The following is a 27,463-nucleotide window of genomic DNA, read 5'->3' on the forward strand; positions in this document are numbered from 1 at the left end:
GTCCTTCAAAGTCGTCACCAGCACTGTGTAGAACCCGTTGCCAGCGATGTGGAAGGCATAGTATACCTTTAGCAGAGCCTGTTCTGTTGATGGTGCGAATGGAGCGGTCTAAAGTTATGGTCATTCTAGTGTACTACTGTAATGATGTTATCCTAACGCCTTATGTTCCTCCACGGCAGACCGTCTGTGCACAATGTTACTGTTCGTTTTCGGAGCATCACCTACTACCAGCTTGGCAAGAGAAGCAGCGACACTTTCTGCGCAGAATGAGATTTTCACTCTGCAGCGGAGTGTGCGCTGATATGAAACTTCCTGGCAGATTAAAATTGTGTGCCCGACCGAGACTCGAACTCGGGACCTTTGCCTTTCGCGGGCAAGTGCTCTACCATCTGAGCTACCGAAGCACGACTCAGGCCCGGTACTCACAGCTTTACTTCTGCCAGAACCTCGTCTCCTACCTTCCAAACTTTACAGAAGCTCTCCTGCGAACCTTGCAGACCTAGCACTCCTGAAAGAAAGGATATTGCGGAGACATGGAAGGTAGGAGACGAGGTACTGGCAGAAGTAAAGCTGTGAGTACCGAGCGTAAGTCGTGCTTCGGTGGCTCAGTTGGTAGAGCACTTGCCCGCGAAAGGGAAAGGTCCCGAGTTCGAGTCTCGGTCGGGCACACAGTTTTAATCTGCCAAGAAGTTTCACTTTCTGCGCAACCCACCCATCATTTTGCACGAGAATGCGCGGGTGCATACAGCGCAAGCTGTGGTTGCTCCGTTCAGTCGATGGGATTGGGAAGTACTGTACCATCCATCTTACTGCCCGGACTTAGGCCCTTGTGACTTTGATTTGATTCCGAAGATGAAGGAACCACGTCGTAGAATTCGCTTCAGAACTGTTCCAGAGATTCGACTGGCAGTAGACCGCTCCATTCGCACCATCAACAGAACAGGCTCTGCTAACGGTATACCACGCCTTCCACATTGCTGGCAACGGTTTCTACAAAACTCTGGTGACTACTTTGAAGGATAGTAACAGGTGCAAACATATAACTCTTTCAGGTTCTTGGACCAGCACACTGTTTTAATTTGCCACGGAATTTCATATCAGCGTACATTCTGCTGCAAATTGAAAATCTCGTTCTGGAAGTATCCCCCTACCTGTGGCTATCCCATGTCTCTGCAGTATCCTCCCTTCTAGGAGTGCATATCTTTCGAATTCCGAAGGAGAGCTTCTGTGAAGTTTGTAAGGTAGGAAATGAGGTATTGGCAAAAGTAAAGCTGTGAGTATGGACTGTGAGTCGTGCTTTGGTAGCTCAGTTGGTAGAGCACTATCCCATGAAAGGTAAAACTTCTGAGTTCGAGTCTCGGTCCGGCTCACAGATTGTACCTGCCAGGAAGCTTCATGTAACTGGTTGTTTAAATTTATATTTATAAAAGCTGTGCACCTTGGTACACGGGAACCAAACCAGCACTCTCGAAAGTTTTCCCTCCGAGAGTACAAGTACCTGAAGATCAAACTGAATGCGTCCTGTCGCGCGGGATTAGCCGAGCGGTCCGAGGCGCTGCAGTCATGGTCTGTGCTGCTGGTCCCGGCGGAGGTTCGAGTCCTCCCTCGGGCATGGGTGTGTGTGTTTGTCATTAGGATGATTTAGGTTAAGTAGTGTGTAAGTTTAGGGATTGATGACTTTAGCAGTTAAGTCCTATAACATTTCACAGACATCTGAACATTTTTTTGAATGCGTCCTGGTACTCTACCGTAAAAGTAAAAGTCGAGTATTTTATGCAGTTTTCTTATTTGTCTATCATGGATCTGCTCTTTTCCATCTTCACTTCTTTACAATTAACGGACACGGTCGCCAGATATGTTCAGATATCAGCTTCCTGAGCGATGCTGTATGCTGATGATGTTCTACTGCTGCTGAAGTCTCGAGCAAGTTTCAAAAAAAGCTCCAAGTATAGAATAACCGCCCTGAATAGTCTGTAATAAGCCTCAATGTAAAGAAGATCGAATACTAATCAGCTTGTGCAAATAACACCATCAAGAGCGACGGTACAAATCAGCCAAAGACACACATCTTCAAGTATCTTGTGTCAAAAATCGCTGACGGTAACTCACTCGTCCCAGAAGTCACAAATCTTCTTAGAAATGCATGATTTAAATGGCGTACAGTGAATGGTGTGATTTGTGATCGCTAAGAATCATCCGAATCGACGCAAGTCAAAAATATTCCTACGGTGGCGAATCTTGGCCTGCAACTTAAGAACAAGAGCAACGACTTGCTGTAATTGAAACCAAAATGGTTCTGTGGACATCAAGCCTGACACTTTGCGATTACGTAATCCATGACGAAATTTGTAGGCAATACCGAGTAGCACATATCGTTGATAAAATGGAGAAAAAACGTCTACAATTGTATAGACACTTACTTCGATCAGATCAAGAAACAATAGTAACACGGGCGTTTTCATCGAAAATCGACGGTAAAAGATGTGTTAAGGGACCGAGGCAATGTTGGCTAAATACTCTCGATGGAGTCCTCAAGAAAGCGAGTGTCCACTCTGATTAAGCACGAGATGATGCGACCTGGAGACAGGGAACCAGAAACGTGGACCCCCTACAGTGCTGTACAAACGCCCAGAAAGAAGAAGAAACAGACGACATAACGCAGAAGAGCGCGCGCCAACTACTTTGTTTTTGTACTTGCCAAGTAACAAGGGACAACATTCAGAGAAATGTCAAGGGATTATGTAAAAGGAGCAGTCTTGATGTAGGAGAAGGCAAGAAGTCGGAGTTCGACTGCAAGGCTGCCATGTGGAAGCACTGTGCTGTATTCCGAGAATGATCTGGAACATCGACGTAGCTCGGAATTCGGTTCACAGAAAATGTATGACAATAAAGATGCGACGGTACACCTCTCCCGGGAATTTGGATCATCCCTGTTAATGGAGTTGAAAGAAAGTGCACTACAAAGTGAAATTTTTCACTGTGAAATAAAACAAGGACAAATTCCACTGTACATTTATCTTGAAGTCTGACGTCTAAAAGAGTTTTTATTAAAGCGTAAATCTGAATCGATTGCAATAAACAATGAATTCAGTAATTTATTTGTTGATTTAAGATTTCGTTTCTCTCTAGAAGAAATACGGACCCCTACGCCTTGCGTTTTGCTTTCGTCGTATCTGATTCTCGGTGTGAATGTTTATACTGCTGATCACTAAATTGTTCTTTCACAGTGCGGTTTGGTAGCGAGTAATATTCATTTAACATTGTGAAGTCTACTTTCTTACGGTAGGCGCAGTATATTGTACCTTGTACAATTTTTTTTTTTTTTTTTTTTTTTTTTGCAAACCTGCGAGGCAGAAAAAGTATTTCCATGAGTTCTAATTGACAGTCATTGCTGTAAACGTTATATGTTCCGAAACGCTGTAGGGAAGGCAGATTCTTATGCAGTGGTTCACAATGTGGCGCTTTTACGGCAAGCATAGGCTAAGTATATTAGCGGCCACAATGGCTCGATGACAAATTTTCTTTATACCGAACATGGTTCGGTACTTGTTTCTAGTCGTTACGGACACTTTCCCAGGCCTACTATTCTGAAAGCTTCTCGAGGTTCTACAAATGCGTCAAATAGAGAACGCTCTATCGAGAACGATCCTGTCCTAAGATAAGAAGGTAAATTTGCAGGGCGATGAACTTCAGATAGGAGGATTACGGATAAGTATAAAATGAGAGATCTGGCTTATATTGCAACTTGTTAAAATATTAAAATATAACAGTTAAATTTTAGGTTCTTGGCATAAGCCTGTTTCAAAACTCAAAAACCGCAGAACGATGATGCACCAAGTTCTCTCAAATGATCGTATTGAATTTCAATTTCAAGTTCGTTACAATTTATTCAGTATTTTTTAATATTTTTCCAATATAAAAAATTTTTGATGTGTTTTCATACACATTTTACAAACCAATTTTCGATAAAAGCATTCAACTTTCGATAATACTTATCTTTATGTTTTTAATGGTCAAAACGTTTTCTCTCTTTCTTTTTCAATACAATGGTGAGTATATTTAGAAAGCCTTTTAAGCACTTTTTCTACAAATTTCAGAAGTATAACTTTGATTATTGCAATTATGAATTTTTCTTTGCTACGTAGCAGTGTTGCATTTGATATTCGAGACTCATTTGGAAGAAAGTTAAGGCTCATTTTTAAAACTAAACAAATACATGGACAGCAGTACATGGAAGAAGATAGTACTTAGATCATTTCTTCATATTATTCTTTTTCAGACAGAATGTTGCAATCTACATCTAAAAATGTAGCATGAAAGAAGATAGCATACGTTTTTCAAGCTCAAATTTTGTATCAGTTGTTACTCAGTGGGTAACTGAAGATGACGATTTACTTTAGACATAAGTACTGCTTTGGATGAAAACCATGAAGATGTTCCTTAGGCAGCACCATGCAACTCTTTGGATGAAGAACAAAGTAGTTTTTGAGGAGGTAGTGGTTGCGATGAAGATGATGATGATGATGGAAGTCATAATGCCTCTGATCGAATAAGCAGTGAAACTGCTAACATATATATTGTTCCAAATCGTATGCCATGGAGTAAAAGCACCCGCACACCCCCTAACCCCATCCAGTGCAAAATAAAACGCCTGCACACAATTTGTTGAAATATATACCAGGACCAGCAAGGGTCGTAATCACTTACCTACTCAAAGATGCTTGCAATTTATTTATTCCTGTAGCCGTTGTGGACGAAATTGTGAGATGCACAATCCTAGAGGCAATGAGAGTTTGTGTATCAAGAGAAATAAAGTGGTACATTGTAACTAGAAAAGAAATGGTCACCTTCTGGGGAATTTTGCTTCATATTGCAGCAGATAAAGGCTGGTATGTTCCAGTTAGGGAACTAATCGTGGTAAAGTTTTCCAATCCTTTATATAGGGCTGCAATGTCTGTGAGGTAGTTTGAAGAAATAACAATTTTCATTAGATTTTTTGACAAAGGAACAAGAAAGGCTAGTTTACAAACTGATAAGCATGCTGTTATAAGCTATATCTGGAAAATGTTTATAGGATAGCGCAGGAAAAACTCCACAATGGCCACTAAACGGAACCCGTATCATGAAATATATGCCAAATAAGCCTGAAAAGTATAAAATGAAAAAGTTGTGGATGTGCCAGGCTGAAACTGGTTATACCATTAATGGGATTGTGTATACGGCACAAGAAGAGAACAGGGTGAGCCACTCGAGAAAATTTTGGGTCTTACCATAGAATGACTCTTGGCGGAAATATTGCTGGTATTGTAAAAATGCTACTGTCTCTTGAGTAAGAACCGAACTGTTATGGGAACAATGAGGGTGAATAAAAGAAAAATTCCGAAAGAGATGACGTCACATAAAAGTAGACAATTTTAAGTCCATTTGTATTTGCAAAAGAAATGACACTGATTAGTTTTTCGCCGAAGAAAAACAAGTGTGTGGTACTCTTATGTGCCATGCATCGTGATAACTCTTTAGATGAACAACATCCAAAAGAGAAGTGTGAGACTGTGAAATTTTATAACGAGACAGAGGATGGTGTGGATGATGTGGATCAGCTAACAAAGGGCGGTGTGGATGTTGTCCATCTGCTAATGCGCTTATCGTATTAAGACAGGTTGCTGAAAGTGAAAGTGCTTTGCAAAAGCGTGCCGGTGGTCTCTGACGGACCACCACACTGCAAACAGGATCGATACGTGGCCTTGGTGCCGAAAAGTAACAGACATGTAACTCGTAGGCAGATCGCTTCAGATCTTACATCCACTACCGGTAGTGTATCTCTCTCAGAATCATTTTGCGGCGATTAAACCAGACCGGTTTGTATGCTCAGTAGCCAGTTAAATAGATTCCACCTCAACTATGCCTTCATCGAGAAAGGGTTCGCAGGTGTAGGGAGCATGTTGGGGTCCAGAGTGATGTTCTCCAACGAATCCCGCTTCGCTGTGGCAAGTGATTCTAGCTAGTGTGGAGAAAGAGAGTCCCGCTTTAAGCAGCACGTTATGGTGTGCGTAGTCATTATGTACCATGGATCAACAGTGTTGCATATCTTTTGTGCGAAGTACCGTTAAATCACCGCATGAAGATTATTCTGTGTCGTGTCCGTTTGTTTAGGGGTGCTCTTGGCAGTCGTGTTTTTGAATGAAAATACCTTCCCGAGTCGTAAAAGAACTAAAAACGGCCTCGAGAGAAGAATTGAACAATCTCCCCCAAGGATCCCTTAGCAGTTTCGCAGCCAGCACGAATAACAGGTGCAAAATGTGCATTAGAGCACGAGGAGGGCGTAATCATTGGCTTTTTTATGTCTGGAGTCTGACCTGTGCCCAACATCAAAGTTATTTGTGTTCATTATACTGCTTTCCCATATGGTGAAAGCTATACTATATTTTGTTATAAACATACCTTTCCATCTCTATTATGTATGTACTGTCATATCGTCAAATGTTCAAATGTTTGTTAATTCCTAAGGGACCATACAGCTGAGGAATCGGTCCCTAGTCATACACACTACTTAAACTAACTTATGCTAAGAACAACACGCACACCCAAGCCCAAGTAAGGACTCGAACCTCAGGCGGGAGGGGCCACACAATCAGTGACATGGCACCTCAAACCGCACGGCCACTCCTTGTGGCTATCGTCCATGATTGTCTGTGATTACGCCTTCACAACAATTGCCAGCTGTGTATGCAACCGGAGCAGAGACGAATCGGATACCATCATAGTGAGAATATGAATCGCCAAGGTGGACATTCTTGACATAAGTGACTTCGACAAAGGGCAGATTGTTGTGGTCCAGCGTCTACGAACGAACATCTTTGAAGCAGCGAGTCTGGTCGGTCGTTCAGGTGCTACTGTGGTGAGTACTTATGGAAAATGGTTAAAGGACGGAGGAGGCTCCAGTAGGCGAGAAGGTACAGGACGCTCACGCATCATTACAGAACGTGGAGATCGGAGGCTTGCTCTCTCTATAAACCATGATAGGCTGATAGCTATGCCAGATCCGACAGCAGGGTACAATGCTGGTGCAGGAACAAGTGTTCTGGAGCGCACTGTCCAGCGCACATGTTGATCATAGGCTGTTCAGCAGTCTACACCTAAATGCTCCAATCTTGGCCTACGACATCGTCAGTTAGGATTTTAGTAGGACAGGATCATTGAGATTGGATGGCGGATCAATGGAAATTTGTCGTCTGGAGAGATGAACCAAGTTTCTTGTTTCACCAGACCGATGGTCGTGTCTGGAGAGGCTGCCATACAAGCGGACGGCTGCTCTCAACATGCAACCACGCTATGGGCGCAGGCTAGTGCCGGGTAGTACTATTCTGTGGAAGAAAACCACCTGGACATCAGTGGGATCTGTCATAGTAATCGAAGGCGTCATGAGAACTGTGGGCTGTGTGGACATTATTACAGGCCACCACCATCTTCCCTGACGGTAATAACCTCTTCCGTCAAGGTAAATGACAAGACCAGAATAGTGCTACAGTGTTTCGATGAGCGTGACAGTGAAGTCACATAGATATCTTGGACGCTAATCACCCGATCTGAACCAAACAGAACACATCTAGAACACTATCAGTTGCCATGTACGCGGCCGCAAACGTAGTTTACGGGAACTACGTGACCTACGCATAGATTTCTGGTGCCACATACCTACGGAAGATTACCAACAACTTGCCAAATCCATGCCATGTGGAATCATTGCTGTATTACGGTGAATCAGATGCTGTAAAAGAGATAGTCATTTTGTTTCTGATTATCAGTGTATCCCGACGGCGTACGTAACGCTGACAAAAGCCATACAAGTTCATATCGTTTCATTGCTTTGTTCATGTTAACTTCTGCCTTGTTTCACTACTTAAACCATTTCATAATGACTTAAAGCCAAAATTGCCATTCCGTGATTTACCCTAAATGCATGGTAAGGAAAAAAATTCCGGCGCACTACAAAGGAATTTTCCGAATGGAACGAAAATCGGTAGATGTGATGTACTCGTACATATACAGACAAGCAAATGATTACAATTTCAGAGGCATTCAATGTTTTACTCAAGAGAAAGAGCTCCACAAATTGAGAAAGTCACTAACACCTTGGTCCAGCTCCATGCCATGAGTTACTTGGCTTGTCATTGATTGACCGAGTTGTTCGATGTCCTCCTGGGGGATTTCATGCCAAATTCTGTCCAATTGGCGCGTTAGATCGTCAAAATCTCGAAATGGTTGGTGGGCCCTGTCCGTAATGCTCCAGACGTTCTCAACTGGGGAGAGATTTGGTGATCTCGTCGGCCAAGGTAGGATTTGCCAAGCACGAAGACAAGTGGTAGAAACTCTCGTCGTGTGTGGGCGAGCATCTGTTTGAATTGTAAGCCCAGGATGGCTTGCCAAGGAGAACAACAAAACGAGGCATAAAATATCGTCGCCGCACCGTTGTGCTGTAAAGGTGCGGCGGATGACAAACAAAGGGGTGCTGCTATGAAATGAAATGACACCCCAGACCATCACTCCTGCTTCTCGTGCAGTATGTTGGGCGACAGTCTGGCTGGTATCCCACGACTGTCTGGGCCGCCTGCAGACACATCTTATGCCCAGAATTGTCTTTATTGATGAGTTCCGCTTAGAAACGAGCCCGATGACCTGTGAAGATGTGTCTGGATGAGCCCCATATAGAGGTGGAATATCAAAATGACTGTCACCCACCATATGCCCTGACAACCAAGAATGATAACCTGGGGTGTCAATTCTTTTCACAGAAGGACCCCTTTGGTTGTCATCCAAGGTACCTCACAGCACATCGGTCGTCGATTATATTCTTTGTCCCGTTTTGTTGGTCCTCACTGCGAGCCATCCTGGGCTTACATTTCAGCAAAACTCCCCTCCCGCACTCAGCGAGAGTTCCCAACGCTTCTCTTCGTGCTTGCCGAACCCTATTATGGTCAGTAAGATCGACAAATATCTCCCAATTCAGAATGCTTGGAGCATTATCGGCAGTGACCTCCAACCATTCGGGATTTTGACGATCTAACGCTCTAGCTGCACAGAATGTGGCATGATACCTGTCAGGAGGGCATCCAGCAAGTCTGTCAATCAATGGCAAGCCGAACAATCGTCTGCATACGGGTCAGAGGGGGACCAAAGCGTTACTGATTCGCTCCAATTGTGAATCTCTTTCTCTTGAATAAATCATAGAAATTTTCTGAAATTGTAACTATTTTTTATACGTGTTCATCACATCCACTAATTTCCACCCCGTTCAGATAATTCCTTCCTGGTGTGTCTTTCTTTTTGTCTTAGACTGTATAGGGGCGATCAAATGTTTCCGTTCGAGGGTGTTGCTGCAGCGTGTATCCAATGTAGTGTGACCCCGATGTGGGTATATAAGCACCGATATCTAGGCAAGGAATTAGTGTGGTATTCGTATCTCTCCGACCTGCTTGCGATAAAAACGGAAACCTGAACCATGGCGACGTTATTACCAAATGCGTCCAAACAGGAACAACGTGCTCTTTTCCTTTTCTTGGCTGCCTGAGGACGAACACCGGTAGACGTCCTTCGATGAACGAAGAATATACACTCCTGGAAATTGAAATAAGAACACCGTGAATTCATTGTCCCAGGAAGGGGAAACTTTATTGACACATTCCTGGGGTCAGATACATCACATGATCACACTGACAGAACCACAGGCACATAGACACAGGCAACAGAGCATTCACAATGTCGGCACTAGTACAGTGTATATCCACCTTTCGCAGCAATGCAGGCTGCTATTCTCCCATGGAGACGATCGTAGAGATGCTGGATGTAGTCCTGTGGAACGGCTTGCCATGCCATTTCCACCTGGCGCCTCAGTTGGACCAGCGTTCGTGCTGGACGTGCAGACCGCGTGAGACGACGCTTCATCCAGTCCCAAACATGCTCAATGGGGGACAGATCCGGAGATCTTGCTGGCCAGGGTAGTTGACTTACACCTTCTAGAGCACGTTGGGTGGCACGGGATACATGCGGACGTGCATTGTCCTGTTGGAACAGCAAGTTCCCTTGCCGGTCTAGGAATGGTAGAACGATGGGTTCGATGACGGTTTGGATGTACCGTGCACTATTCAGTGTCCCCTCGACGATCACCAGTGGTGTACGGCCAGTGTAGGAGATCGCTCCCCACACCATGATGCCGGGTGTTGGCCCTGTGTGCCTCGGTCGTATGCAGTCCTGATTGTGGCGCTCACCTGCACGGCGCCAAACACGCATACGACCATCATTGGCACCAAGGCAGAAGCGACTCTCATCGCTGAAGACGACACGTCTCCATTCGTCCCTCCATTCACGCCTGTCGCGACACCACTGGAGGCGGGCTGCACGATGTTGGGGCGTGAGCGGAAGACGGCCTAACGGTGTGCGGGACCGTAGCCCAGCTTCATGGAGACGGTTGCGAATGGTCCTCGCCGATACCCCAGGAGCAACAGTGTCCCTAATTTGCTGGGAAGTGGCGGTGCGGTCCCCTACGGCACTGCGTAGGATCCTACGGTCTTGGCGTGCATCCGTGCGTCGCTGCGGTCCGGTCCCAGGTCGACGGGCACGTGCACCTTCCGCCGACCACTGGCGACAACATCGATGTACTGTAGAGACCTCACGCCCCACGTGTTGAGCAATTCGGCGGTACGTCCACCCGGCCTCCCGCATGCCCACTATACGCCCTCGCTCAAAGTCCGTCAACTGCACATACGGTTCACGTCCACGCTGTCGCGGCATGCTACCAGTGTTAAAGACTGCGATGGAGCTCCGTATGCCACGGCAAACTGGCTGACACTGACGGCGGCGGTGCACAAATGCTGCGCAGCTAGCGCCATTCGACGGCCAACACCGCGGTTCCTGGTGTGTCCGCTGTGCCGTGCGTGTGATCATTGCTTGTACAGCCCTCTCGCAGTATCCGGAGCAAGTATGGTGGGTCTGACACACCGGTGTCAATGTGTTCTTTTTTCCATTTCCAGGAGTGTATATGAAACAAACACGTCCCCATATCGTCAACTCAAATAGGAAACACTCGAGCACCGACCCTATAGTCTTGATCTCTCTCTCTATGTGATTCTTAGATCTTCAGTCCCTTAAGAAAGGCCTTGGAGTGTCGAACATTCCTAATGGACATGTATGTACAGCAGGCAGATGCAAACTTCTCCGCGCAGCAGATCACGGTGTATTACCAGACGCGTATCCTGAACGTGTTGCGTCGGTTAGATGATTTTCCTGAAAGCTCCCGGTGATTTTGCGTGATTGCCATACCGATTCTAGACTGATCGGACTTTGAACGGAAACTTCTTCATCGCCCCTTATGCATGCGATGGTAAAATAATTCCCGTTAAAAAATTCACAGAGGCATCTAATCATAGGCAGAATACAATTATATTTCTGTCTCTCTTATATGGTTTATTGGCGCTTGGAAATAATAGCTAGAGCAGTATGAGGGTGTTCCAGTCACAATTAAGTTGGAGTACAAACAGGGAGCATCGACATCTTCCCGTGATACCTGACGAAGACAATTGGTAAATTACTGAAGTATAGTGAGAGTAAACCGACAACATGAACCCGACTGCAACTCAGACACTTGGAAATCACTAGTTCCATACTGGATTCATTTCCGTTATTTAGCACCGGTTTTCGATTGCCACCACCGTTGTTCTGTGATATACATTACTGGCCATTAAAACTGCTGCACCACGAAGATAACGTACTACAGCCGCGAAATTTAACCGACAGGAAGAAGATGCTGTGATATCCAAATGATTAGCTTTTCAGAGTATTCACACAATGTTGGCGCCGGTGACGACACCTACTACGTGCTGATATGAGGAAAGTTTCCAACCGATTTCTGATACACAAACAGCAGTTGACCGGCGTTGTCTGGTGGAACGTTGTTGTGATACCTCGTGTAAGGAGGAGAAATGCGTACCATCACGTTTCCGACATCGATAAAAGTCGGATTGTAGCCATCGCGATTGCGGTTTATCGTATCGCGACGTTGTTGCCCGCGTTGGTCGAGATCCAATGACTGTTAGCAGAATATGGAATCGGTGGGTTCAGGAGGGTAATTCGGAACGCCCTGCTGGATCCCAACGGCCTCGTATCACTAGCAGTCCAGATGACAGGCATCTTATCCACATGGCTGTAACGGATCGTGCAGCCACGTCTCGATCCCTCTGTGAACAGATGGGGACGTTTGCAACACAACAACCATCTGCACGAATAGTTCGACAACGTTTGCAGCAGCATGGACTATCAGCTCGGAGACCATGGCTGCGGTTCCCCTTGACACTGCATCACAGACAGGAGCGCCTGCGATGGTGTACTCAACGACGAACCTGGGTGCACTAATGGAAAACGTCTTTTTTTCGGATGAATCCAGGTTCTGGTTAAAGCATCGCCATGGTCGCATCCGTGTGTAGCGACATCGCGGTGAACGCGCATTGGAAGCGTGTAATCGTCATCGCCATACTGACGTATCACCCGACGTGATGGTAGGGGTTGCCATTGGTTACACGTCTCGGTCACCACTTGTTCGCATTGACGGCACTTTGAACAGTGGGCGTTACATTTCAGATGTGTTACGATGCGTGGCTCTACCCTTCATTCGTCCCTGCGAAACCCTACATTTCAGCAGGATAATGCACGACCGCATGCTGCAGGTCCTGTACGGGCCTTTCTGCATACAGAAAATGTTCGACTGCTGCTCTGGCTAGCACATTCTCCAGACCTCTCACCAATTGAAAGCGTCTGGTCAATGGTGGCCGAGCAACTTGCTCGTCACAATACGCCAGTCACTACTCTTGATGAACTGTGGTATCGTGTTGAAGCTGCATGGGCAGCTGTACCTGTACACGCTATCCAAGCTCTGTTTGACTCAATGCCCAGTCGTCTCAAGACCGTTATTACGGCCAGAGGTGGTTGTTCTGGGTACTGATTTCTCTGGATCTATGTACCCAAATTGCGTGAAAATGTAATCAAATGTCAGTTCTAGTATAATATATTTGTCCAATGAATACCCGTTTATCATCTGCATTTCTTCTTGGTGTAGCAATTTTAATGGCCAGTAGTGTATCTTGCAACAGGCGTAAATAAAAATCGCATATATCAGGAAGAAAAAAGCAAAATTGTCAAATTCGATAGCAGCACATCACAGAGGTTAGTATGCACTTTCTTGCCTGAAATTGTGGGATTTGTTTAGGAAAAATAGTGATTAATGAGATCAGCGAGCAGAGTGGAGACTCACGAGTATCTGGTTGGGGCTGGCGTCGCGGTCCACGTCGTAGCGCACCACCAGCTGGCCGGAGACGCCCTCCTCGCCCCGCTGCCGCTGCTCCTCCTTTGTGGGCGACCAGCGCACGATGGCAGACGACGGCGTGGGTCGCTCGACGCGAGCCAGGGGGTCCGCTGCAACAGGTTAACACTCAGCACTTCTAGTCTACGTGTTTCCTAATTAGCATTGCTTATACACTGATGGAGCTGTAAACCTGAATTGACTGACTACAGCTGCGAATGATGCAGGTGTTCCGAAGCCTAGCCCCTAAGGTACACAGGAATGCCCGGCTGGCTCACCGAGAGGCTGAAATAACTCGTCAGTCCGTCACACAGTTTTCGAGTTAGCGATGTCATCCAGTAAGACTGTCACCAAGCACGTTGCGGATGGATTCACGGCAAACTTTGCTTTGTTAACTTGCAGTCGTGTCCCTGCCCATTTCCCTGCGTGAGGCTCGCCAAATGCCTTCCTCGTCGGGACGTTTGACAAAGGCGAAGAGCTTGGAACAAAAGCGTACACCAGATGAAGATAGCTTCGCACAGATCTTTGTACCACGCTGGAAAGCTGAACAGCCCACAAACGAAACAAAGCCACTGCCAGTCTTCTTCTAATTTGCCGGAGATAGTTACAAACTTCTCAAGCAGCTTATAGGCAGTGAGGCTTCACTATTAGGCCCAGGGAGAATTATTTCTAGTAAGGTTTCACCGAGACTGGGTGAAAACGTCAGGACTGTGACTACAGCTTTCGGAGAGTGGCAGCTGCTGCCATACTGCAATTTTTTTTGCATAAGGTGAAGAATCTATTGAAAATGGTATCTTGTGTTCTACTGCATAAATTCATTTTGGAGCATATAGCTGGTTGAGGACATCGGTCACTGGTGAGACCTGCACTCTGTGACACGCCTACCCTCACCGAAAAAGCGCAAAAAGGCGCCACTGGCGCTCGTTGTAGCGAGATTTATAGCCTACAACCGTGACATCTAGCACGTCATGCACGTCGTAGCGATCCGAAAACTCATGCAGCAGGAGAGCAGATAAACATTCTACAACTGTCAGGTCGTTGGCCGCATCGCATGTCGCTGCCCCTGCTGTCACGATGCATAAAATGCGCTGGAGAATACACCAAACATGACTACGCTCACAAAACGGAACGGTCATCTCTCTGCACACGCTGCGGCCAGGAAAACGTGTCCAGCTAACGTGAAATGGTTCAAGTGGCTCTGAGCACTATGGGACGTAACATCTGAGGCCATCAGTCCCCTAGACTTAGAACTACTTAAACCTAACTAACCTAAGGACATCACACACATCCATGCTCCAGGCAGGATTCGAACCTTAGACCGTAGCAGCAGCGTGGTTCCAGACTAAAGCGCCTAGAACCGGTCAGTCACAGAGGCCGGCTAGCTATCGTGACTGCGTCTGCTTAAAGCGTACCTCCACGTGAAGACAAGTTTTGCGTTCTGTAGCCGCAAACTCATCGACCATTCGCCCACGAGCCAGTTTTGTTGCCACCAGCAAGGCAACCGCACCTATCAACGGGAAAGGGACGTAACCTCGCCGAAGCGCCATGACAGGTGCCCCCAGGCACGCATCTGAGATGCCTAACCCTCGGCCAGCTGACTACCATGTCAATGCTGTTTCATCCAAAGGCTTGGCAAGACTAAACATAACACGACAGCATAGATGAAACCGCAGTGGATGACAGTGGGACAGGCAAGAAAGTTCGCTGTAATGACTGCTGTTGCTGTATTATCTGTCACAACGTTGAAGTGACGGAAACAGCATTAGCAGCTGGCGTAAGTACCGCGGTACAACAGATCTCCCTCTCGTCGCTGCAGCTTCATCTTCCAGTGTGATAACGAAGTCAAATGCGCCAGAAGGTGCACACAGCCTAATGCCGAGACGTGCGTCTGTGTCCTTAAGGTCTTGAGCCGTGACGACGAGGCCACATTTCCTTGCTAGTTCTTGTATCGTATTGATCATACAGAGTTTGGTTTTAGCGCTGCGGGCACCAGACTGCCATTGCGTCTGAGCGTAACCTGTCCCAGAATATACAATCGCCGCCGGCTGTGGCGTTTGAGTGTACCTGCCGGCGCACTCGTTGGCCATGTTCTAACAATAGCATCTGAGTCAGCGGCGGCGGGAAACAAATCTGTCAAATTGCGCTACACATGTAAGCTGCTAATGAGGTTTCAGTCGGTTTCACGTTGACAGCTGACACAGCAAAGGCAGTCGCTGAGTCATCCGCTCTTTAATGGTATGGCATCCGTTGCTGCTGTACACCAAAGTCCTCCAGCTGAGCTGCACCACTAGTTTGGTTTCTGTCTGGCCAGGTCTTGTGACAAGTTGGCGTCGGTCTCGGTGCAGGCAGATGGCTGCCGTCCCTGTCCGACAGACATGATGCAATAACGAGCATTTCTGCAGCTCAAGGGTAGAGGCAGCGCCGTCAGGCAGGTATTAACGTAAGAGACCGTCAGGCCTGCGCCGCTGATAGTGGTAACATCAATAGAACTAACTACAGCTGAGGAAGAAGAATTCCAGGACTGCAGCATCTCCACGAGACAGGTTCTCAGACGTCATAGTAATCTTCAAGACGCCTCTGACTTCTATGGAACAACTGCTATAGATCATTCCACAGCAAAGCACAGCTGCAAACGAGGAGGTCTTCTGGCCTATCACCACATTATAGTCACAACATCTCTATGGTCCATAGCCTGAGAGGCCTAAATCTGTCTAAATTTGTGTCTAACGCCAGTAGCCCCCACACACAGGATGGGGAATTTCTGTAATTCTTGCATGAAAAGGCTGTGATGTTTCTATGGTGAGGGGGACCTACTTGAGGTCTGGAGTGCATGGGTGTGCAGTCAGTTACTTTTGCTACCAGATGGACAGCTCAACGGCTGTTGGAGGAATTTCAGTCTACAGGCACACATTTCTCGCAGATCGTCAGAAACAATATACTCCAACGTAATACATGGAGGCTACTAGAGTCATCAATGGCCTATCTCAAGGACATATCTACATCTTCATTTATACTCCGCAAGCCACCCAAGGTGTGTGGCGGAGGGCACTTTACGTGCCACTGTCGTTACCTCCCTTTCCTGTTCCAGTCGCGTAAGGTTCGCGGGAAGAAAGACTGCCGGAAATCCTCCATGCGCGCTCGAATCTCTCTGATTTTACATTCGTGATCTCCTCGGGAGGTATAAGTAGGAGGAAGCAATATATTCGATACCTCATCCAGAAACGCACCCTTTCGAAACCTGGACAGCAAGCTATACCGCGATGCAGAGCGCCTCTCTTGCAGAGTCTGCCACTTGAGTTTGCTAAACATCTCCGTAACGCTATCACGCTTACCAAATAACCCTGTGACGAAATGCGCCGCTCTTCTTTGGATCTTCTCTATCTCCTCTGTCAACCCAACCTGGTACGGATCCCACACTGATGAACAATACTCAAGCATAGGTCGAACGAGTGTTTTGTAAGCCACCTCCTTTGTTGCTGCACTACATTTTCTAAGGACTCTCCCAATGAATCTCAACCTGGCACCCGCCTTACCAACAATTAATTTTATATGATCATTCCACTTCAAATCGTTCCGTACGCATACTCCCAGATATTTTACAGAAGTAGCTGCTACCAGTGTTTGTTCCGCTATCATATAATCATACAATAAAGGATCCTTCTTTCTATGTATTCGCAATACATTACATTTGTCTATGTTAAGGGTCAGTTGCCGCTCCCTGCACCAAGTGCCTATCCGCTGCAGATCTTCCTGCATTTCAAAAAAAATGGTTCAAATGGCTATGAGCACTATGGGACTTAACATCTCAGGTCATCAGTCCCCTAGAACTTAGAACTACTTAAACCTAACTAACCTAAGGACACCACACACGGCCATGCCCGAGGCAGGATTCGAACCTGCGACCGTCGCGGTCGCTCGGTTCCAGACTGTAGCGCCTAGAACCGCTCGGCCACTCCGGCCCGCTCCTGCATTTCGCTGCCATTTTTGTAATGCTCCAACTTCTCTGTATACTACAGCATCATACGCGAAAAGCCGCATGGCACTTCCGACACTATCTACTAGGTCATTTATATATATTTTTTGTGGCAGCGTATCATCGACCAAGAGGCCTAATGAATCCAACTAGTCTTACTATCGGAAATGGAAGACTACTGCTCCAGTGGAAAGGCACAACACTGTCGTTATGGACCCTCACGAGCCTACGATGTATCTCATTGTTGGCAACCAACCAGAATTCCTTGATGCAGGCATTATCGAGAGACTAATCCATATTATCTACGTTAGCATACAGATTACCCTGAGCTCGGGTCAAGTGCCCATCATTTTCGATCTCAATGTTGACAGGAGACTAGCATCACACCAGCGTCTGGACAACTTTCTCACAGAATGGAGGGGAGTACAATGCGCAGCTCGATGGGTGCTGAATTCAGTACCTGCACCTTAATAGGTTGATATCGGCTGACCAGTTCGCCATCTCACAAAGTAAGCGCAACACCAACAGAATGTCAGGAACTGCCAGTCTGTTCTCGACAGATGACTCCATGGTTGTGATAATAACCGAGAAAAATAGGATTTCCTTGGAATGTTAGCAAAGACGACACAGGGAAACCAAGCAGCAACTAAATCAAATTTGGTCTAAGGTTAAGGACACTATCAATCGGAACTGCTATCAGAACTGGTCGAGTCACCTGATGATGCTACGTGTTAGTGATGAGTCATCGTGGAGAGCGTCGAAGACCTTCTAATGCAGACGAGATAGGTTACAACCACTGCAAGTCGTCTCAGGGACTGTCTGCAGTTGGCAGCCGAAGTCAGTGGTCTTGAAGACATGTCTGAGACAAATTTCATTAAATAATTACTATTAAAAACAGTCTTGATCACGATTTATTTAACAAGGTGACCGGTTTCGACCACTATTGTGGTCATCTTCAGACCATTGAGTAGGAACCTCTTTCTGTTGGAGAATCAGTGATTCTGTTGGAGAATCACTGATTCTCCAACTGAAAGAGGTTCCTACTCAATGGTCTGAAGATGACCACAGTAGTGGTCGAAACCGGTCACCTTGTTAAATAAATCGTGATCAAGACTGTTTTTAATAGTAATTATTTATAAGACATTGATCACTGCTGTTCCCATAATGCATTCAAAAGTAATAAATATCATTAAGACACTGTAGATCCTGGTCACGTCACTCTCGTCGACCAGCAGCTCCCTTATTTTCTGTCAACCAACGCAGACGAGGGACAGCAGCTGGAAGAAGTCAGACAAGGTAGTTCGACAATTCCACTGCCAAACATTTGCAAAGCAGGAGGTCACCAGCCAGTACAACAACCATCTTCTGCTTCAGGGGCCTCCCATTGCCACATTCCATCTAGCAGCAATTTCCAACAATATCCTGGTCACAGGGAGATATGTAGTAGATTGGAAGAGAGCTGAACTTATGGCCAAGCGAAATCCTGGTATAAAACTGATGGTTCCCACCTTCCCATCCGCCACCCTCCATAGGAGACGCTAAGTGCTTCCTATCCATGAGAGATTTCAAAAACTTCATATACAATAACTGGTGAGGATAAATCCTTTAAACTTCTGGAACAACGTGGCCTCCTCATTATAAATTAAGTGACATCCAGAAGAAAACTGCGAAGTTAGTGATAACTGCAATATCATGCTAAGGAAAATGGAACCGCCAAGTTACAAACACTATTTGTGTAAATCAACTGTCGCTCGGAAAACGTGTTTGATCAGTCTATCAAAATGCATTTAGAACTAACATGTAAATATGTGACTGCGAAAAGTGGTTTCCAATACTTCGTTTTCGTTTTCAGGGAACTGTAACACAAATTGTAAATGTGGTTAATGTAATGGACCTCGAGATTGAAAGCCGAAGTGTGAAGACTGGTTGATGTAAATGTCGTATGACTACGGCCTCCCGTGGGGCAGACCGTTCGCCGGGTGCAAGTCTTTCGATTTGACGCCACTTCGGCGACTTGCGCGTCGATGGGGATGAAATGATCATGATTAGGACAACACAACACCCAGTCCCTGAGCGGAGAAAATCTCCGACAAAGCCGGGAATCGAACCAGGGCCCTTAGGAGTGACATACTGTCGCGCTGACCACTCAGCTACCGGGGGCGGACGACTGGTTGATATCTCATAAAAACAGATGATGGCGGCCCACACGTATAACCCTGCATTTCGCAAACTATTCAGGTAGAGGGTGTATGAGGAAAAGTGAATTGTCATGCAATAGTAATACCAAAACGTGGACTTTTTTGTTATAGTGAGCACAGGTTTCAGGCAATCAACTATGCACAGTGAATGCTGTAGCGTGTATTCAGAATAGGGTTGTCAGACTCGGCGAATGGCTATGAATGTTTTTGTGAAAGCTAAAGGTAATTTATTCTGCTACAGAACGAATTTTTCGCTCCGCAGCGGAGTGTGCGCTGATATGAAACTTCCTAGCAGATTAAAACTCTGTGCCATACCGAGACTCGAACTCGCGACTTTTGTCTTTGGAAGATAGAAGATGAGGTATTCCCAAAAGTAAAACTGTGAGAACGGGTCTTAAATCGTGCTTGGATAAGATCAGTCTATAAAGTACTTGCTCACAAAAGAGAAAGCCACATAGTCCGAGTCTCGGTCCGGCATAGTTATAAAAATAATAGTTGAAATAAAACTATTTATCTGTGTCAGTCACTTTTTATTTTCTCCCACGACTCGTTTCGAGAGTTTATACTCTTATCTTCAGGCGGAAAACAGCGATATCTTGTCACATGTGTACCGGGTGGATGCAGCTAGTGCACATTTTTGTGAAACGATACCAAAGTAGGGAAGGCATACTGTCCTGTTGTCTTCTTTTTGTTGTTCTTATTTACGTTTCTGCCTGTTCCTTTTTTAATCCGTTCCTTTCTTAACTTTCTTAGATATTTTCTCTGTGAGTGTAGGTTGAAAATCATTTGCGGCTGCTATCTGTTTGATGACACCAGCTTCATCTTGGAGCGTTTCCGTACTTAATCGCATTTTGTGTGCTCTGTGCAACATGGATCTATAGGTTGCTAATTCGCGTGTGTGTGGATGGCATGAAGAAGTATGGATATTTTACATCCGTAGTTGTCGGTTTTCTGTAAATACTAAGCACGTGTTCATTTCTTTTTTTAGTCATCGTGAGGTCCAGAAAGTTTATTGAGTTCTGATTTTCATATTCATAAGTGAACTGAATGTTCTTGTGCAATACACCTACGAATATGATTTTGCATGCAAGTGGTACACATGTAACAATATACCGCTATTTTCCACCCGAAGATAAGAGTAGAAACTCTCGAAACGTGTCTTAGGAGAAAATAAAAACTGGCACAGATAACTTGTTTTACTTCAGTATTTATTGTCAAAACAGTCGCAGTTTCCTTAAAAAACTCTCCAACATGGACGATAGAAGCTTACAGTTTTAACATCCAGGAAGTTTCATACTCTAGAATATTGCCTTCATGAGCATATTAAATCGAATCTACAACTGTTAATGTTTATTAAATTTTCTCAGCGCATTTGAAGCGTTAATTCTCTATGAAAATGATACCATTCATCTGTGTCCAATGTTGGCTTCGTCAGAAAGAGCAACAGTCTGTCGAAGAAGCTACAAAATGGTACAAACGTAACTGACGCCCTAGTGTCCATTGGGATTTGCGTTTACATCAGCACCAAGAATCAAGTCACTTTCAGCATTTTTATATCCAGCACGACATATAATACACGGTATTATCTTAACCGTCTCTCGGTATCAAGTGTCCGCTTCCACCTATGTTGAGTATCATACCAGTATTATTACTTACGTTTTATCTTCCACAGTCTCTTTGATGACTGTGCCCCCGCAGTTTGTAGAGTGCACTAAAATTCGTGTATTCTCAAAGATGTTGTATTTATTTGTAAGGCAACAGCAGGCTCTTGTGAAGCCCTGCATGTGATTTACCACCGTCGTTTGGTGCTGTGCTAAGTAATCACTCAGGCTCTGAGACTAAGATTATCTTTCTGGCGTTAATCCCAGTGACAGAAAGTTACTAAGAAATTGCTGGGCAACAAGATATATCAATCTAAAACAGTTTTTTAGTATTCCTTAACATTTCATCCAAGCTGAAACTCACGTTTACCTCATTTTTGAAGACTTACTGTCATTGTCCGGCGACTCTAGTACTTCGTTGCTCTCCTGCAACCTGGGCACCTCCACCAGCCGCAGGGGTGCCTGCTCCTCTATGCGCACCTCCACCGCCAGGTCATCTACGAGCTGCAACAACAAAATGTTGGCAATCATTGTTTAGTCCTGCTGTAACAAAATTTCACTACTATCAGTTTCACATTATAATATTATTATTGCTCGCCATTGCTATTACCATTCACCCTGCGGCTCTAGAAATAAGGCAATGGAAAATCGTGCATTGAACTAATCACTTAAAAGAGGCGAAACAATTCTCGTGAAGTATTGCAATAATTGTGACAGTTCGTGGTCATGAGAAATCCAACAATTCGCGGTGCTATTATTGACTTTAAGGATTAGGAATATATTTTCCATTGTGGAATATGTTTTTCACTATAACTGATAGAACTTTGTCATCATAGCTACTACGATCTGACGTGTCGCCATATGCCTGAATCTGATGCGTGACGGAGACAACAGAGTCTTCAGTATAGTATTTATTTATTTTCAAACTATCTATTTGACTTAATTTATCAGTAAGTGCTAGTACTGTCTCCTCTCTTACGACTTCCAACCTTCTTCCTTGACAACGTTTGGGAACCTGGACTCACATATGGAACGAATTGGATCCTAATCCCGATACAGCCGCTGTGTGTGTGTGTGTGTGTGTGTGTGTGTGTGTGTGTGTGTGTGTGTGTGTGTGTGTGAAGACTAATTTTTTGATCATTTATTTCGTCACTTACAGATAATTAAACCTTCTTATCCACAGAACTACACTACTGGCCATTAAAATAGCTACACCAAGAAGAAATGCAGATGATAAACGGGTATTCATTGAACAAATAGATTATACTAGAACTAACATGTGATTACATTTTCACGCAATTTGAGTGCATAGATCCTGAGAAATCAGTACCCAGAACAACCACCTCTGGCCGTAATAACGGTCTTGAGACGACTGGGCATTGAGTCAAACAGAGCTTGGATGGAGTGTACAGGTACAGCTGCCCATGCAGCTTCAACACGATACCAGTTCATCAAGAGTAGTGACTGGTGTATTGTGACGAGCCAGTTGCTCGGCCACCTTTGACCAGACGTTTTCAATTGGTGAGAGACCTGGAGAATGTGCTGGCCAGGGCAGCAGTCGAACATTTTCTGTATCATGTCAACCTAAAATGTGTCGGCTCATTTTAGGTTGACATAGCCTAATAGCCATAACATCTTCACTTGATAGTGGCCTAAGGCCGAAAATGCAGTCGTGAAATAAAAAAAGTGTTACAGTCACTGGCATAAATATGATGTCTTTTATAAAGTTCTACATGACTGTGGATCACAGGTATAAAAAGTTAATTAATTTTCTTCCGTTTACTTGTCGTCATTTAGGGCATATACAGGTACGAAACGTTTTACAAGTTCTGAACCGCATATAGTACGTTTTTTTCTGGGCTTAGTTAAAGAGAATTGGCTAGGAACCATATATTAATGTCCATCAAAATTTGATTAACCAACCTTCCTAAGGCTGTACTTGATTTACTGTTTACTGCAATGTTTGTATCATCTGCAAACAAAACAAACTTGGCATGGAAGTTGATTGATATACACGAGAAAAGTGAGGACCTTAAGATGGAACCTTAAAGGACACCACACGTTATTGCTTTCGCTGGGTGATCCCTGATAACTTAATACGTCTCTTTCCTATTGACAACCTTTGTTTTCTGTCAGGGATACAGGATTTGAACGATTTTGCAGCATTTCCAGTTACATCACAGTATTCTAATTTACATCAAAGTATTTTGTGATTTACACAGTCAAATGCCTTTGACAGATCACAAAATATACCAATATACCAGCAACCGGTAAGTTATCGTCCACTTTATGTGTAGAAAGCCTTCTCAATATGGAACACTTTAGAAATCCGAATTGGCACTTGGATAATATTTTATTTGTGATCAGATGGTTAAGAAGACGCTTAAAATTTTGAGAATGCGGGCAAAAGTGCCGTTGAATGAAAGTTTGATGGTGCTTCTCTATCTCATTTCTTACATAAAGACTTAAATTCAGCACATTTCAACTATTCAGGAAATGTTCCACTGTTAAGACTGGTTACACTAACAACTTAAAATGTCATTAAACTCAGAGGCACACTGTTAAATCAACTGTGTTGATATAGTATCATGGTCACTAGAATTTTTGGATTTTAAGGATTTTATGGTAGACATTACTTTCGCTGACATTGTGAGGTCATACTCATATTATTGTAGTTATTTCTAGTGATTGGTCTGAAATTACTAGAATATGCCCGCACCTTGAACAGCGCGTCACGTTGAGAGATTCCAGAGTAATACTTGTCATTATTAATAAGACCCACGAGAATCAGAGACTATGGCAATCCATGACGTTATACCTCAACGAAAACAAGTCAGGTAACAGGCAAATGGCAGTAGTATGTAGTCCTCCATTCCGTACAGATCCTAGATTTCGTACCCTCCAAACTCTGTTTCTCCCAATACAGTGTAGTGTTCAGGGGCAACGTTTTGCTGTTACACTAAAGATGGAAGTGGCTGTGAAGCAATGAAAAAATAGTGCCCACCTGATGTATCTCAAAGAGGTGTTGACAGTCGGATCCTGTGATGGCGGAGATTGCGTTGAGAAACAACTCTGTATGAAGGAAACGCCACTTCAGCTGCATTAGTTAATACAGAAATGATGACTAGCTTTGCATTACTTCCCTTACAGCCATTGCATGACCTCCTTGGCGTGGCGGTTCAGTTTCCGAAATCTTCAAATGCCATATTTCGAAAATGGGAACGTTCTTCACTTTCGAGCCTTTCAAATACTGTGGATACAGCATTCATACCACGACTCCTGTCTGTACCGTTCATCTTACCGTGCAATTGGCACTTACCAAGCGTCGCAAAAAAGAAAAACGAACGTGCCACAACAGAAGTCACGTACGATAATCAAGCAGCTAAATCAGTGTACTGTCGTTAATTTATGTGCGTAGGAATGTTGCTCATAGCGAATGGTGATATTTGGTGATGTTCGTTACTTCTCCTCCCCCCCCCCCTCCCACCCGCAACAACCAACCATCCGTCTTTGATGATTTATAATAATTTTTTTTCTATTTTATGAAATTTAACTATGTTTTACTATATTTATGTTGATACGAGGATCTCTTATTAATTGAATATGCAAACATTGCAACTTGTTTTTGATCTTCTTTGTAATACTTTGTTAAATGACCCATGTAAAACCACATGTTGTATGCAGAACTGTTATACGAACTGTGATATGAGAACGATATCGATAGTAACAGTCCAACAGAGATAATCAGCGTGTGCGATGTGGTGTGTAGAGATTCAAGTATGTTTTGTCATGTGTTAGTACTGCGTCAGATGTAAGAACACTCAACATAGACGACTGACATATTATGTTTCGCTCACGTTTTGAACTAGACGTTAGACTGGCTGAATACTGCGAGCTTCGTTGTGCTATAAAGAGCATTGATAATGCACAATGAGTGGACGGTGATTGTTGTTATTAGAACCAATTTTTTTCCATACAACTGAATAGCACAAACTTACGTGGTTTAAAGATTATTACTTTGTTTGCAACTTAACGAAGTGCCAGGCGTGTTGAAAAACCGCCGCTGTAGAAATATTTAAACTGTCTGCTACACGTGTGACTGGTTCGTCAAAACTGTAAATTTTGGGTCATAATATGCATCCTAAAAGCGGACAGACAGTACCTTCCCGATCGGAGAGTTAAACTGAATTTTACACTGTTTCAAAACCGTGTACAGAACGTTAAAAGGAGGGCTGTGTGTGCAAAAGACATTACGGCCACGTACACTACTGGCCATTAAAATTGCTACAAAAAGAAGAAACGCAAATGATAAATGGGTATTCACTGGACAAATATATTAGACTAGAACTGACATGTGATTACATTTTCATGCAATTTTGGTGCAAAGATCCTGAGAACTCAGTGCCCAGAACAGCCACCTCTGGCTGTAATAACGGCCTGAGCATTGAGTCAAACAGAGCTTGGACAGCATGTACAGGTACAGCTGCCCATGCAACTTCAACACGATACTACACTTCATCAGGAGTAGTGACTGGCGTATTGTGACGAGCCAGTTGCTCGGCCACCATTCACCAGACGTTTTCAGTTGGTGAGAGATCTGGAGGATGCGCTGGCCAGGGCAACAGTCGAACATTTTCTGTATCCAGAAAGGCCCGTACAGGACCTGCAACATGCGGTCATGCATTATCCTGCTGAAATGTAGGGTTTCGCAGGGATCGAATGAAGGGTAGAGCCACGGGTCGTAAAACATCTGAAATGTAACGGCCACTGTTCAAAGTGCCATCAATGCGAACAAGAGGTGACCGAGACGTGTAACCAATGGCACCTCATACCATCACGCCGGGTGATACGCCAGTATGGCGATGACAAATACAGGCTTCCAATATGCGTTCACCGCGATATCGCCAAACACGGATTGGACCATCATGATGCTGTAAACAGAACCTAGATTCATCCGAAAAAATGACTTTTTGTCATTCGTGCACCCAGGTTCGCCGTTGAGTACACCATTGCAGGCGCTCCTGTCTGTGATGCAGCGTTAAGGGTAACCGCAGCCATGGTCTCCGAGCTGATAGTCCATGCTGCTGCAAACGTCGTCGAACTGTTCATGCAGATGGTTGTTGTCTTGCAAACGTCCCCATCTGTTGACTCAGAAATCGAGCCGTGGCTGCACGATCTGTTACAGCCATTCGGATAAGATGCCTGTCATCTCGACTGCTAGTGATACGAGGCCGTTGGGATCCAGCACGGCGTTCCGTATTACCCTTCTCAACCCACAGATTCCGTATTTTGCTAACAGTCATTGGATCTCGACCAACGCGAGCAGCAATGTCGCGATACGATAATGCGCAATCGCGATAGGCTGCAATCCGGTCTTTAGTAAAGTCGTAAACGTGATGGTACGCATTTCTCCTTCTTACACGAGGCGTCACAACAACGTTTCACCTGGCAACCCTGGCCAACTGCTGTTTGTGTATGAGAAATTGGGTGGAAACTTCTCATGTCAGCACGTTGTAGGTGTCGCCACCGGCTCAACCTTGTGTGAATGCTCTGAAAAACTAATCATTTGCATATCACATCATCTTTTTCCTGTCGGTTAAATTTGGCGTCTGTAGCACGTCATCATCGTGGTGTAGCAATTTTAATGGCCAGTAGTGTACATAGGAACTTCGGTCTATATGGCAACAATTACGCTTGACTAGTTTGTCACTAAAGGAATGCCACGTAGGACAATACGAGTTACCACCTGGCGAATAATATACTAAGTAAGAGGATATAACCATTGCAACACACGACTGATGGAGCTACTATAATTACTCCGTAGCCATCGCCGACGTAGCAATTAACTGACCACTTGTAACACACACAGGGCTGTTCGGAAAGTAAGTTCCGATCGGTCGCGTAACGGAAACCACTGTGAAAATCGAATGAAGCTTTGCACAGATGTGTTGGGTAGTGTTTCTAGTACGCCCGCCGATCGCGTCACATCCCTTTTTCAGTTCTGAGCCCACAATGAGTACCGATAAGATGCCGATAAAGTAGTGTCTCCCGCCAAGTACGAAGTTCACCTGAAGGAATACAGCCCACATAACGTAACTTTTCTTTTTTAAGAGGTGGAGCCCCTCCACGCCCACACCGGCATGATGGCCAACACAAAAGGTCTACTGCCATCTCTGCATAAGGGTTAGTATTCACTAATGTGAGCTGTCGCAGGATGTGGGTACCGCGATGTTTGCGTACGTCTGGCTAAGATCAGCCATTTATACGCGCTCATCTGGAGATAGATTGGGTCGAAAATCGAACGAAGGGTAGCCGTTTTTAAGGGCAGAGGAAAAAAAGTGCC

General features: G+C 44.9%; 1 protein-coding gene across 1 annotated transcript in view; it reads right to left on the reverse strand.

Annotated features, from left to right (window-relative positions):
- Positions 1 to 27,463, reverse strand: part of LOC126466705 (inter-alpha-trypsin inhibitor heavy chain H4-like) — a 151,143-nt gene that overhangs the window by 79,946 nt on the left and 43,734 nt on the right. Inside the window, exons 5-6 of the mRNA XM_050096403.1 lie at positions 21,510 to 21,624; positions 13,301 to 13,461 (exon numbers count right to left, since the gene is read on the reverse strand). Coding sequence (XP_049952360.1) covers positions 13,301 to 13,461; positions 21,510 to 21,624 — 276 coding nt within the window. The remainder of the gene's footprint in view (positions 1 to 13,300; positions 13,462 to 21,509; positions 21,625 to 27,463) is intronic.

This window comes from Schistocerca serialis, chromosome 1 (genome assembly GCF_023864345.2).
Source record: "Schistocerca serialis cubense isolate TAMUIC-IGC-003099 chromosome 1, iqSchSeri2.2, whole genome shotgun sequence".
NCBI classification, from domain to species: Eukaryota; Metazoa; Arthropoda; class Insecta; order Orthoptera; family Acrididae; genus Schistocerca; species Schistocerca serialis.